The sequence below is a fragment of the Oculina patagonica genome, chromosome 11 (assembly GCF_052425735.1).
Source record: "Oculina patagonica isolate OP01 chromosome 11, crgOcupat, whole genome shotgun sequence".
Lineage (NCBI taxonomy): Eukaryota > Metazoa > Cnidaria > Anthozoa > Scleractinia > Oculinidae > Oculina > Oculina patagonica.
Genome location: NC_135768.1, coordinates 20,254,748 through 20,269,217, shown reverse-complemented (window position 1 = coordinate 20,269,217; position 14,470 = coordinate 20,254,748). Strand labels below are relative to the sequence as shown.

Here is a 14,470-nt window from a genome sequence, read left to right as displayed (position 1 = left end):
CCTCAAATTAAGTTATGTCTTCCTTTTATTGTTCAAATATAATGTTTTTCATGGGTTACGTTGCACTAAAACTAATTTCAGAACAGTTTAGACCAAAAATCGAAATTCCCGTTATGTAGCTCCTTTAAAGACGAATTCCAGTCCGTACTGCGCAATCTCGGCTGCAATGTTTATGTGAGCCTCACACGAAGGAATGTTTACAAGCAAAACTAAAAATTCCGTGACAAACTTACCTTTTTCTTCATAATTAACGCAGAACAAATAATAACGAGTAGAAGAACCTTGGCGCTATTTCAAACCGACGTTTCAGCTCATCGGGAATTCTTGAACGAAAGGAACCGTAATGGCGGACTAAAAAACTTTATGTATGCTGTCACCGAAGTGTAACGTTTCAACGAATTCAAAACAAAAACGAAAACAACCCCCCCCCCCCCGAGTCTGCGCAGTACGGACTGGAAATCAGCTTTAAACAGCAATGCCACTGCATGACTTTGTCATTGTTTGCGATGAACAAAATTATCTTCAAATCGTAGAAAATCTCAAAATAATTACTTAGTAAGGTAGAAAAACTCCAAAAAGGTAATAATAAACCAAAAAGGAACAAGGATGGTTGAGATTGAGGAGGATTCAGACAGATTACGATCGATGAATTTGAAGTCGCTTCATCGATGACGTAGAAGCTCCTTAATAAGTAAACCACCTTTTAGTCAAAGGAAATCTGAAAATAATAGTTTACTAAGTTAGAAAAACACCAAAGAGGGAAAAATAAACCAAAAAGGAACAAGGACGGTTAGGATTGAGGAAGATTGAGACGGATTACGATCGATGAATTTAAAGTCGCTCCATCCATGATGTAGAAGCTCCTTAACAAGTTAACCACCTTTTAGTCAAAGAAAATCTCAAAATAATAGTTTAATAAGTTAGGAAAACACCAACGAGGGAATAATAAACCAAAAAGAGACAAGGATGGTTAAGATTGGCGAAGATTGAGATAGATTACGATCGATGAATTTAAAGTCGCTCCATCCATGATGTAGAAGCTCCTTAACAAGTTAACCACCTTTTAGTCAAAAAAAATCTCAAAATAATAGTTTAATAAGTTAGGAAAACACCAACGAGGGAATAATAAACCAAAAAGAGACAAGGATGGTTAAGATTGGCGAAGATTGAGATAGATTACGATCGATGAATTTAAAGTCGCTCCATCCATGATGTAGAAGCTCCTTAACAAGTTAACCACCTTTTAGTCAAAGAAAATCTCAAAATAATAGTTTAATAAGTTAGGAAAACACCAACGAGGGAATAATAAACCAAAAAGAGACAAGGATGGTTAAAATTGAGGAGGATTGAGATGGATTACGAACAGCGAACTTGAAAAAGCTATGCTGAATATTTGGACTTAGCATACTTTTGACATTGATTTCTCAATGACAGATTTCTCTTCAGCCTATTTGCAAGTTGCTTAAACAATTTGCTGGGAATGGATCTTTTTTTGCATAAACTGAAATGTTTTTTTTTTTTCAAAAAATAATTGTAGTTTTCCTGAATAGAATTTTTGCATTAGCAAAAGACCAACCAATATTACATTCTGGGTTTGAATATTGGTAAAGTTTTTTCTGCAACAAATTACCGAAACAACATCTTTGTAAAAAATAGCAGATTTCTCTTCAGTCCATTCGCAAGTTGCTAAAACAATTTGCTGGGAATAGATCTTTTTTTGCAGAAACTGAAATGATTATTTCAAAATAATTATAGTTTTCCTGAATAGAAGTTTTGCATTAGCAGAAGACCGACCAATATTACATTCTGGGTTTGAATATTGGTAAAGTTTTTTCCGCAACAAAGTACCGAAACAACATTTTTGTAAAAAATAGCAGATTTCTCTTCAGCCTATTCGCAAGTTGCTAAAACAATTTGCTGGGAATAGATCTTTTTTTGCAGAAACTGAAATGATTATTTCAAAATAATTATAGTTTTCCTGAATAGAATTTTTGCATTAGCAGAAGACGGACCAATATTACATTCTGGGTTTAAATATTGGTAAAGTTTTTTCCGCAACAAAGTACCGAAACAACATTTTAGTAAAAAATAGCAGATTTCTCTTCAGCCCATTCGCAAGTTGCTCAAAACAATTTGCTGGGAATGGATCTTTTTTTGCAGGAACTAAAATGGTTATTTCAAAATAATTATAGTTTTCCTGAATAGAATTTTTGCATTAGCAGAAGACCGACCAATATTACATTCTGGGTTTGTAGTACCAAAATAACATTTTCGTAAAAAAAGCTAAGTTCTGCTTGATTGTTGCGGATATGTCACAATATCGTAAACTGTAACAGTTAGTGAATATTAGCAATTTATTAAAGGGTCACTGCCTACTAATTTTAGCACACCAAAACAAAACAAAAGAAATCACGGGAGATCCAAAGTAATTTGATTTTGTAAAACAGTTTTCGACAATTATTAAACAGGAACCCGCTTAAGACATTTAATAGGAAGTGAAGGTGACTAACTATGGCGAGGGTAGAAATGAAGATTTTCAGATCTCTGCGGAAATTAATTTTGTAAAACTACTGTCACTTGGCATTTATCTTTAGGTTATTATTTCGCTGTAAACTAGAGAAAATGTACCACACACAAAAAAAGCTTGTGTTAATGATAAATTACGCACAAGACAGCTCTACCCAATCGCGCAGATTTTCAGAAATGTAAAACCCCCGAGGAGCTGAAAATCAAAAACAATTATCTTCCGCGATCGCCTGTACCGTTAAATTGACCTGAGTAAGAGAAAACCAAAGGCATATATTCTTTTGCTTAGATTTTAATTTCATTTTGTATTATTTTTACAAAAAATATTACTCTTTTATATAATAGTTTTTATATATAATTTTCTTTTGGTTCCGAAGTTCATACTTGAATTTAGTGCGATCAAAGCTACCTTCGGAATTTTCTTCGAAACTGCAAATTCTTTTTTACATAAATAACGTTTTTTTTCTTGAACAATTAAATATATTTCCCATTTGTAGATATATTTGTGGTCGGTTTATTCACAATGCAAATCTCCGTTTCTTAACAAAGATAGGCTTTCGGTCAACAGAATGTCATTCGATCAAAATTGGTTTTCCTTTTTTCCTCATATTTTACCTTCACAAATCAAACATTTAGAAATCAAGAGCGAATAACCTTATTGTTTTTGTGGAATTAAATTAAATTTCCTTCAAATAACGATTTCTAATTATTTCTCTGACTTCGAGCTTTTGCGAAATCGCGCGCGAACTGAATTTTAATTTGAAGCTTGCAGCTGTGTACACTTATGTTCAACCATTTATTCAACAATTTCTAGTTTTTAAGGCGACTTAACATGAATTTCCTTCTTTAAGTCTTCTTGGAAATTGAACTATCCAGAATAATATTTCTAAATCTTCCTCCAAAACTTTAGAAAAGCGAAAAAACGGCTGTCAGTATACTATAGCTCGGCCAATCCAATTGCAGCATTTAAATTAAATATGATGTAAGGCTCGCTCTTCCTGTTAAAACTTCCGAGCCGCTTTTTATTTAGAAGAAAAAATTGTTTTCTTTTGTAATTTCATTTCGCATGAGCTTTTTTCGACGCTGTTTCAAGGTGTGTTTGCACAAGCTAGGTAATTCACAGATAATGATGATGCAAAATCATTATTGAAGGCCAAACTATTTATTTAACCAAAAATGGAAAAAGCTCGCACATAATGGACTGTCGATTAGTGCTGAAAAAAAAATTAATCTTGAAAATTTCTTCGCGGGGTTGAAATCGCCCGTGTCGGAAAATATTGATATGTTATCCGTTCAGTCAAAACAAAAGTGCCGGCAGTTTCGGTTTCTAGTGTTAATCTTGCGTAATAATTTTACTAATGAAAACTGAGCAGCATAAGAGATTAAAAAGGAAAGAAAAACACTTTGACAGCTGTAAAGAAGTAATAATAGCACTCATTTTAGCCAAAATATCGTTCGGCGGCCTTGCTTCGGAAACTCTATACGCGCGAATTTATTAACCGATAAATTTTATGGCTGCGGTAGTACTCGAGTTTCTGTCATTTAAACATGTTTTTTAATAAACACTTTTAAAAATTCAGGGAGGAAAAGTTTCCTCAGTTAAAAACACCTGTTTTGACAGTGAGCTTAATTTCATCTTCGCCGTCAAATGTTTGCCGTGACGGAAACATTTTCGCGGCTTTAACACGAAGATGTCGTTTGAGTCTCTTCGCTTCGACTCGTATCATACACAAAGGAACCCATTGGTCTTTGTGCCCAAGTTATTGTATTTGTTATAGGTTTTTCGCGTCCTTCTTCACTTTTGTTAAAATGAACTCTCTTTTTCCCTCGAGCGCCTGTTCGGTCGAAATATTATGCTAAAGCGAGGATTTCTGAGTGCATACATAAGCGGGTTTATACAAGATGACGCGAAAGCCAGGCAAATGCTGACGACTTTCGTTGTAGAAGAAAATGAATAAAGATCGTTTTCTCGCAGCTGTGAAGATAAATAAAGCGATGTTATGCAAAGAGGAAGCCAGCAACAGAGGTGTAGCACAGATATTAAAAACAAGGTTCTTGTAGTTTTGATTTCGGCGAAGAATCGAATAGTATTTGTGTTTCCAATACCTAGCGGTCGAACTCCATGGGATCCACTCCATAGTGGCCTAGCCATTTTTACAAATAGTACAGCCATTAAAGCCATCGGAAGCAAAAAGCACATCAGTACATAAATAATGTTGAGAATTTTTAATGCCTCTGTTCTGTGAGCGCCTAGCAATGGAAAACAGTTCAAACTGTAGCCAATGTCTGAAGAAGGAAAACTGCAACGGGTTGAACTTCCATCCAGCGAAAGCCATAAAACGGCAAAAGTTAAGGCAGAAACACTCGCAGCAAATATCATCTTGCTCGTTGTTTTGGCGGAAATTTTCTTCCTGCCCGAATTGCTTATTACGTAGTAACGTTCAATGGTGAGAAGAGTCAGTGCTAGGCTTGACAGAGCTGCGAAAAACTCGAACGAAAATCCGATGAAAACGCAAAGCCATTGCTCCCCTTCCGTGATGGAAGAACTGGATATTCTTAGATACGGCGGAATGGAAAATAATGCAAAGAGAAGCTGATTTACCGCCATGTTCACAAAATATGCGTTCGTTACGGTGTGGAGCTGATAATGTCGTGAGACAATAATACAGATAGCGCTATTTCCCAAAATACACAGAATTAAAATGACGATCAGCGTAGTAAAGATTGCTTCAGCGGCAACCTCAGACATAGACTCACAGGGCCATAAATCGGTTTTGTTACGTTCGAAGGCAGATATGTTAAAATCCGAGCCCTCCATTAAGACGTCTTTACCACGAAAACTTGACGAGAAACACCATCGGTTTCAATGCCAACTGGTGCAAAATTGCTGAGTGAAATAGGCGTTCGCCCTGAGCAATGCATCCATTCAAAAACTCCTACATAGAATATTGTTGATTTTATTCCTCGAGGGCGTAGCGTAGTGTTGTTTTTGTGTGTCAGAGTCCACGACTCGTCGATCTGCTGTTATAGAAGATTGTATAATGCGTGGAGACAGCTCCCAAATTTGTAACTCAACGGAGCGCTTGAATATACTCTGATAATTGCAGCTGTTTTTTCTAGCTATTTAAAATGCAAAGTGCTCATCTCCGCGATGGTGAAATTTAAATATTGAGCTCGGCTGTCGAATAAATATAAGTGACGTCAAGATTGAAAAACATTGTAAAGAAATATTGGTGAATAAACAAGGTCCTTTTTGTGTACTTTTCATTTGAAGTGAAGTTCTGTTGTCTTCGTGCTTGAACAGATGGCTTACAGTGCTGCAAAAAACAAAATAACAAAAAGCAAACTGACTCTTGGCAATTAGCGCTAGTAAATTCGTTTTGTATAAAACATTTACCACTCGTCTGATTTTGCAAGTCAATGGAAAGCGAAAACTTTAATACGATTTTAGCCCTGACCAATAAACCTTTCTATTTGAAGGTAATGTTGTCTTAAAATTTGAGGATATCAAAACGCAAATTTTGCTACAGAATTTAAACTTAATTTTTATCAGTTATTTTTTATGCACTGCTAGTGGTCAAAATGTTTCATTTCCAAACACATTTTCTAAAAGCGATATTAACTGATGATCGATTAAAATTTTATTAGCAATCAATAAACTTTGATCCGGGTGTGTTTTTTGCTCGTGTTTTTCAAAAGAATCACTTTTTCTGTAGTGTTTTTGTTTTCAATAGTGATGCTGCTTTTAAAAAAAGCTTTGTAACCCCTGAAAATGCTCTATGAAGAAACCCGATGAGTATTGTTTACTTTAACCTGTGCAAGAAAGAGTTAATTGTTAATACAAAAATTAAATAAATAAACTTGGGCGCTTTCCGATCCGATCTGTCAAACACAAAGGTGAATATTTATACGCAAATGCTCTTTGTTAATTTCGCAATTTGACATGTTCGAAAAACAATGATCGGCAAAAAAACCTGCATTCGAAATTTTGATCCAACAATCCAACAATCGACCGATCGCATATCGCAACAATTTTTCCCCGCGAAATTTTATTAGGGCTATATTTTAAGCAACTTGCGAATTCTAAACCTCGCGAAATCATAAAAGGCATTAGGTATCATATCTTGATGCTGATTCTTTCAGTCGAAGCGTTAAAAACGTGATAAATGCCTAGTTATATCTTATCTGTTTACCTCGGGAATAGCAGACAAATTCAGTTCTCGGGTAAATTTCGAGTTTCCGTTGGACGATCGAAATATCGAAGAATGAAGTACATTTTTTTCAATGTTAGTGAGGACCTCTTACGGGTTTTAAAGGGATAACTCGCAAAATTATTTCAGGGATAAGGGATAAATATTTAAAAAAAATATAGGGATAAGGTAGAACAAGACTCAATTTTAAGGAGAAATCGCATTTTGATGTTAAAAACGGCTGCTTGGTTTCACTTTCATCAAGTCAATTCCACTGAAAAAAAAAATGCGAGAACTTTCTAAGCAGTATACATTCATTTTTAGGTAAAAAAAAAATAACTGATGTACTTCTGAGATGCATAATCATAATCTATTTCGGAACGTTTTTTGTTTGGACAAGTTTTTTTTTCTATTTCGTCGTGTTATGTGAATCGCTATAAAGTGAGGCCCGGGCCAAACGAGGATGAGAGTTGATGAGAGTTCAAACTCTCGCTCTCGTTTCGGGCCGGAAACTCTCATGCACTCTTATCGGCTCTCATGCGCTCTCATCGACTTTGAACGTGCTCAAATTTTCACGAGATTCATTAGAATTTGGCGAACTCTCGTTTATACGTTTGGCCCGAGTTGGTGATAGTCGATGAGAGTTCACGGAAACTCTCGTCAACTCTTATCTTCGTTTGGCCCGGGCTTAAGCACAAGAGAGATTATTCGTACCTAGGCCTTATTTTTGGTGATAGTTTGTTATGTCAATTACACGGGGAAAAAAAAAAAACCCCCCACCAAGGCAAAAGAGAGAGGAAAAGAAAAGAAACAAAAGAAAAAAAAAAAAAAAAAAAAAAAAAAAAAAAAAAAAAAGGAAAAAGAGAAGAAATTATTCAACATGACACGAGCGTGGGACAAATCTTTACACAAAACATATACAACATGAATTGCGTAGTTCCTCTAGACAAATTTTCGCTAAAGGTCCATGTACTAGTTAGCACAAGATATGTTGTTCGTACTAAGGACTTATTTTAGGTGATAGATTGTTATGTCTTTACACAAAAAACATACAACATGAATTTCGTAAATCCTCTAGACAAATTTACGCAAAAGGTCCATGTACCGGCGCCATAGGATTGCCAAAAATTGTCTGTGCAGAAAATTTAAAAAATTTGGAATTTTCTGGATGATCTTGAGTTAACACCTGGAATGATTAAAAAAGAATTTAATTGCGCAGTTTTTGAACGTGCGTCAACTTAGCGTCCTCATGGCACAGATGTTTTTATTTAGTATTATTCTCACATTCCTTCCCACCAAACCCTAATCACACCTGCTAGACTAAAAAAGTCACCTTTTTCCTGTTTCACCTTAATTTAACCTCAACAAAATACAGACCTTTAACCCATTGACGTCAATGCCGAAACAAAACCGGCCGTGACGAGCGTTGACCTTTGTACCGTATCTGACGTCATCAAATTTGACCAAAAAAGGCATCACTTATACAATAAAGATTATTTTAAAGAAAAAAAAAAAAAAAAAAAAAAAAAAAAAACAACCAAAAAAAAATCTTACTCGCGGGTTTTTACTTACTCAATCTCTGCAGGAGGAAAATATATTTCTAATGATATCCAAAGTATAGTCACTGGGTAAAATGAGATCGAAATACGTACAAAAACGCATAGAAATGTGAGTGAAAACTCAGAGGAAAATTTCCCTTTTCTACCCTTGGTTACTCCGCTTCCTCGGGAAATCTTAAACTGTAAAGCAAGCTTAGTGGAAAGGCAACAACAGCAGAAAAAAGATAAGAAAAGCGAACAGCGAAAAGGAAATAAAATAAAAAGTCGAAAGAGGTTGGTTAAATTATGATTTGTGCGTATGCTCGAACAAAAATGCCATAAAACACGATGCTAGTGGAAAACAAATCACTAGACGGCAAAATAGCCGAATTTTTTCGACGTATCTTCGCAGCCTTCCGAGAAGCGAATATATTTTTTCATTTATTCTTAATTTATTTTCTAATTTTTTAATTTTTTTTAATAAAAAAAAAAAAAAAATTTTTTAAAAGACAAGAAAATTAAAAATTGTGTTAAAATAGGTTTTTTCCCAAACAACTCCAGGACCTCTAGGTTTCGACGCGTTAATCTATAAACTGAATTATTTCTAAAAGGTTCAAATACTACCCTCGAGATTAACCTTATTCCTAAAAACCGTAATCGAATTGCAGTTTGCATTTTCGTAATTTCGTTAGGCTTAGAGTAGAAGTTGATCACATAACCATTTTATGAGGATCTGTACTGATTTCAAGCATTCTTTGCTTTCTTAAGACTCCCTATCCCGCGCCTCTTGCCTTAATTATGTGTCATTACATATTGAATTGCACTGTGTGGAGAATGCGAATTCTAACTATGATGTGATGGAAGCAACCCAATCAAACCCAAAGCCCAGTGTGAACACGTCCATCTTGAAGTTTCCGCCCGACCGCGCGCCCCGGCCTGGATTCTAGAACCCAGTACTTTTCGGTCAGTAAATCAAAGATGGCGGCAAAGCGCGAAATCTTTGAATGAAAACTTTTCACGTTTTCACGAAAATTCGCGAAATCCTTCTGCAATATTCAACTTTATTTCCAGACCTGGACATAGCTGCATTGTTATAAACCCGAAATGAGCGCTCAAGCCGCAAGTACATCAACAAAGGCTGCAATACGCCAACGTATATGGGACTACATAGAGAGGAACGATCTTGCGAATTTTCCACGGCCAGTGCACCACAGAATCCCAAATTTTAAGGGAGCAAATGCAGCGGGAGAAAAAGTTGTTGCCATGGAAATATTCAAGAAGGCCAGGACTGTGAAGGTAAACCCAGATAAGCCGCAAGAATGGGTGAGGTATAAGACATTAGAGGAAAAGAAAATTCTTCTTGTCCCTACGCCTCGGTTGAAAACTGGTTTATTCAATCGTATCATTCCTCCACCCGGTGCTAATACCGCAATGCTAAAAAGATGTGCGACTAGGGAAGGCATTACTAACTACAGCACACCTGTTGGACTGGAACATAAGGTCAACATTGATCTTATTGTTATTGGATCTGTGGCAGTGTCCCCAAAAGGTAGGGCTTGTTACATGTTTGCCTTTAAAGGTCCTGTTATGCAATGTAGTCCGTTATGTGGGAGACAATAGAAAATGGCTCCCCCTCCCCCCCAAAAAAAAAAAACTGGAACCCTTCTGAACCCCCACAGAGTAAGAGTTTAGGGTTTAGATAGGGGACCAGATAACAGTCCCGAAAGTGGTCCAAAAAGAGGTCATTGGTGGGGAAGGGCAATGTTTTGTACCGACCTTTTATGCCGGTGGATTCACTGGTAATGGTGTAATGCAGAGATTCCAACCCTCCCGATTTCATCGGGAGTCTCCCTATTTGATGCGTTGCCTCCTGCTCTCCCGATTTTTATCAGATTCTCCCAATTTATCATGAAATTCTGAAAAATTGCTAATCTTTAGTACTTTTTTGCGATTTAAGTGTAACAAAAGTAAAGAAAAAACAAGAAAGATTTATTGCTGCTCGTCGTTTCGGAGTCATCGTGACTCCATTATCAAGAAACTTGTTAAATAGTATGCAAATAAGGAACGCTACAAAATAAGCATAAAACAATGAATGGCCTAAACAAACACCTTGATAATGGAGTTACGATGACTCAGAAACATCGAGCAGCAATAAATCTTTCTTGGTTTTTCATTTGCATTTGCTTTTGCAAATCCCTGCTGATCAAAAGTAAAGAAAAGCACCAAAAATGTTTGTGAAAAGAATAAAGATCTTGTAGAATAACTCAGGAATGATGTCAAAATGCCGGAAATGGCACTAAAGAGAACCTAAATTTTCAAAATGTCCCTGTGGAACATTCCCCCAGACCCCCCTTAGAGGCTCGCACCTTCAGCGCTAAAAATACTCCCTATTTTCCTTCAAAAAGGGTTGGAATATCTGGTAATGTGTTGTAAGTAACTCAAAATAATGTCATTGCACCTTGAAATGGGGGAAGTGTTGTGGCCTTATGGTTATGCACCAGTCAATTCTGTTAGTACCTGTCCATGCAGGCAGTGAGTAGGGCAATTGCTTAGTTTTCTTATCCCAGGGAACAAACAAACAAACAAACAAACAAATAATGGTATGCATAATTATCATGACTGCCCCATTATATGATAGTACTTAACATGCATTAATTTTCTGACAGTGAGATCTAAGGCCAAGTAAAAAAAAACAAATGTTTCTCGTCGGGATTTCTATAAAAAAAGAGAGCGGGGGGCAGGGGGCGCTTTTTTTTTGTTATTTTTTATTTATTATGTTGTTGCATTTCTTACCTGTGTTGTTTGAATATTGATGTTTTTTCCTCCATGGTCAAATTCTCCAGAAGTGAACTTGCAAAAAAAATCCTGCAAGTTAATTGACCTATCCTGTACAGACCTAGTGTACCAAGGCTTAAAAATTTTGGCCTGATTTCGTATTACAGCAAGGCGCCCAAAAGTGTGACCACTTTTAATTTATTCACATTCTTTCGTGCAGATTTAATCCAATCAGAAGTCAACTGCAAGCTATCTACGGCTTTTGATTGGATTAAATCTGCACGAAAGAATGTGAATAAATTAAAAGTGGTCACACTTTTGGGCGCCTTGCTGTAAAACGCAGACAAAAGCCATGTCTTACGGAATTTTCAACCAGGTAAATAGTGAAAGTACTGCATGTTCTTTTTTTTTTTGTTCCAAGTTTTCCAATAACAAAAAAAATAAAAAAAGAGAGGTGGCCCCCAAAAAAGAAGCAGACGGGGACGAGAAACATTTGAATTTTTTTACTTGGCCTAATGTCAGCTTGTACTCAAAGAAAGAAATTTCATAAACAAACTTAAGATCTTTGATGTCCTTCCAATAGGCTATCGGCTAGGCAAGGGTGAGGGATATGCTGACATGGAATATGCCATGATGGTTACCATGGGAGCTGTCAATCAAGACACTGTTGTAGTCTCTACTGTCCACGACTGTCAGGTGGTTGACATTCCAGATGAACTGACTGATGAACATGATCTTATGGTATGCAAAAATACGTATTTGAAAGCAAACAATCTGATTGGTTAAAAGTCATGTTTCTATGACAACAGAAACTCAGAAAGCTTTCCTATGACTAGCTTGTTAAGTGGATACTTTATTTACCCTCGGATTGTAGAGGAGCTTACATGTATAACTTAACTAATGTCTCTGAGCATATCAGCAGTACAAGGGTACAACGGGTAAAGACCAGACCACAACACCAGATACTTTGTGCCCTACTCTTAATAATAAGTGTGTCGGTTTTTTTACGTCCCCTGCTGACCATAATACTGAAGATGCAGGAGACTGGGCCTATGGGTTAATTGTCCTTATCTGAGAAGACTAAGATACCGAACCATTTGCAGATGTCATTGCAAATGCAGCATATTATCCTCAGTTATTTTAAGACGCTCAGAGTTGGTCCAGTCTGGGACTTGAACCCGAGACCTTCTGCATGGTAGTCTGGCACTCTACTAACTGAGCTTAATAGAGCACAATAATTTGCACTTCCGAGCAAAAAAGACTGCACACAAGTAAAAGAAGAACTCTTGCCAGTTGCCACACAACCATATAATTTCTGTAAATTTTTATTCTGACAAGTCATTTGTTTAAGTTATTATTTAGAAGAAAATTTTCTTCATGTACCAGTTTTTGATAATTACAATGTGTCTTGAGAATTTTCTTTTGGCATCTGTCAAACTTGTTTTGCTTTTTATATCATATGTTTACTTGTATTTTTAGTGTTCTTGCATGTAATGTAGCCTGTGTACAGCCGTCCTGCTCCCCTAAAAAACCGGGAAGGGAACATCTGTTTTTTGGCGACGTTAATCGTGTTCCAGTATTCTGCTGTTATCGTTTTAAATTTCACATAAACTATTATATCGGATATCCGGATGAACGAATTTGAATCATGCGTTTCCAAATATAACACAACAAACACGGGAGATAAAACATCATCGAGCTCAAGAAACAAAGCGCTAGATCAATAAAATGCAAGATGCATAACGTTTACAGCACAAAATGTAATAACCAACCTTCTTCGTTCTCCAAGTAAAGCTACAACAGTTTTCGGCAAAGCCAGACACTGTCATTCGTACAATACATTGTGCAACAGTAAAATATCAGTATTAACGACCAGACCCGGAATCACAATTACCGGTTTTAAATCCAAGAAGTCATTCACCTTCACGGATAAAATTCAAAGCTTGTCCTTCCAAACCAAACATTTTAAATCGAAATGAGCCAAAACAAACCGCACTAACAAAAGATGTGGCAGATTTTAGAGGTTTCAAACTACAGCGCAGAAATTTTCGAGACCATGGTCTTCACCAAGCTACGGCCCTTTCCAACTTGTCCTGGTTTAAATAATACTGCATATCATTTATTATTGTGCCTTTCAGAAACAAGTGAGATGCAAAAGGCTGTAAAGTTCGAATGCTTGCCGTACGCTGAAATAATTTGGAATGCCACAAGCTATTGCCCGCATAAATTAAAGGCAATTATGAATGGTGTTTGTGTAAGGGCCAATCAGATCATTTTCCACACATTCCGGGAAAACCACCCGCCACGGAACACAATTAACATCCCCAAAACACAGACGTTCCCTCCCCGATTTTTTTTGAGGGGAGCAGGACGGCTGTACACAGCTACATGTAATATTCTCATGTGCTTGTTTAAATCACAGGGGGGGGGGGTACTCCGGCTTGTCAATGACGGGGGTGATCGAAGGATTTTTTTGGGTTTGAAATTTTCGATTCCGGGATTTTTTGGGGTTTGCAAATTTGGCAAGTATTTTTTCGGGTGTCTTGATTTAAATAGGGGATTTCTTGGGGGTATTAAAAACGAACTAAAGTGCCTTGGCGAGGCCTTGGCGTATTTATGGTATGACAAATAAAAAAACACAAGCGTTCAATTATTTACTGCTCCTGGCAATTTAGAGGTAATTTGACAAGGGATTTTTTGGGGGGGTTATTTTTGGTCCAGGGATTTTTTTGGATAATGTTGGAAGACTTAGGGATTTTTTGGGTCCTGAGTTTGACTCCATAATCATCCCCGTCATTTACAAGCGGGAGTTCCTCCCCTGGGGTTAAAATTTTCAGATGCAAAGCCCCCTGCAACTATACGTCTGACCATGTTTGAAATGCAAGATTCCTCTGATAAATTTAGCCCCACTCTAGCAAAAATAGGCCCCTTAAAAAGCCTTCAATATCAAATGGTTCAGTGAATTTTCATATTTATAAATATTAAGACCAGAGATCTATTGGCTGTTGAAATTGTATAAAAATAACTTGAGGTCAGTGTTTACAAATGGTAAATATTGACTCAAAAATATTTTATGTTTGTCAGGTAGATTACATTGTTACGCCAACAAAGATAATCACCTGCAAGGGAGACAGGCAGAGACCGACTGGGATACAGTGGTCAAAAGTGACACCTCAAATGTTAAAAGAAATCCCAGTGTTAAAAGATCTGAGAGAAAAGGAAAGAAGGCTTGGAAAAGATGTCTCATTAAAAGAGTAATTGCTACAACTAAGGTAATTTGATGCAATGATTGTCTTGACTTAAGATGTATCTTTTTAAGATAGCATTATGTTGAATGTTAATCAATTTTTACTGACTGTGGACGTACTTATTGTATACATGAATTATTATTATTATAATTATTATTATTATTATTATATTGTTGTTATTGTTATTGAAACT

General features: G+C 36.5%; 3 protein-coding genes and 1 long non-coding RNA gene across 5 annotated transcripts in view; 2 read left to right on the top strand and 2 right to left on the bottom strand.

Moving 5' to 3' along the window:
• Positions 1–14,470, bottom strand: part of LOC144629939 (uncharacterized) — a 168,501-nt gene that overhangs the window by 25,346 nt on the left and 128,685 nt on the right. The window lies entirely within an intron of this gene.
• On the bottom strand, positions 2,611–5,849 carry LOC144630150 (G-protein coupled receptor 135-like). Its single transcript, XM_078488441.1, is given in 2 exon segments — positions 2,611–4,354; positions 4,356–5,849. Coding segments are annotated over 2 exon segments (1,137 nt in total). The 5' UTR covers positions 5,345–5,849; the 3' UTR covers positions 2,611–4,206.
• Positions 9,231–14,297, top strand: LOC144629935 (methenyltetrahydrofolate synthase domain-containing protein-like). Of its 2 annotated transcripts, none has more exons than XM_078488192.1 (3): positions 9,231–9,803; positions 11,613–11,770; positions 14,114–14,297. In XM_078488192.1, the coding sequence occupies exons 1-3, from the start codon at positions 9,359–9,361 to the stop codon at positions 14,285–14,287; spliced, it is 777 nt and encodes a 258-aa protein (XP_078344318.1). In that variant the 5' UTR covers positions 9,231–9,358; the 3' UTR covers positions 14,288–14,297. The 2 variants fall into 2 exon arrangements, with proteins under 2 accessions (XP_078344318.1, XP_078344319.1); XM_078488193.1 differs by having other exon boundaries at positions 14,118–14,274.
• The window catches only part of LOC144629934 (inhibitor of growth protein 1-like), a 212,108-nt gene continuing 208,701 nt past the window's right edge, over positions 11,064–14,470 (top strand). The window contains exon 1 of the mRNA XM_078488191.1: positions 11,064–11,068. The gene's annotated coding sequence lies outside the window, so the exon portion shown is untranslated. The remainder of the gene's footprint in view (positions 11,069–14,470) is intronic.

Excerpts from the sequence above, each read along its gene's own strand:
- LOC144629935 (XM_078488192.1), top strand. The coding sequence starts at position 9,359 with ATGAGCGCTCAAGCCGCAAGTACATCAACAAAGGCTGCAATACGCCAA. Across the intron at positions 9,804-11,612 it reads TGTGGCAGTGTCCCCAAAAG|GCTATCGGCTAGGCAAGGGT; the intron begins GTAGGGCTTGTT and ends TCCTTCCAATAG. Across the intron at positions 11,771-14,113 it reads CTGATGAACATGATCTTATG|GTAGATTACATTGTTACGCC; the intron begins GTATGCAAAAAT and ends TATGTTTGTCAG.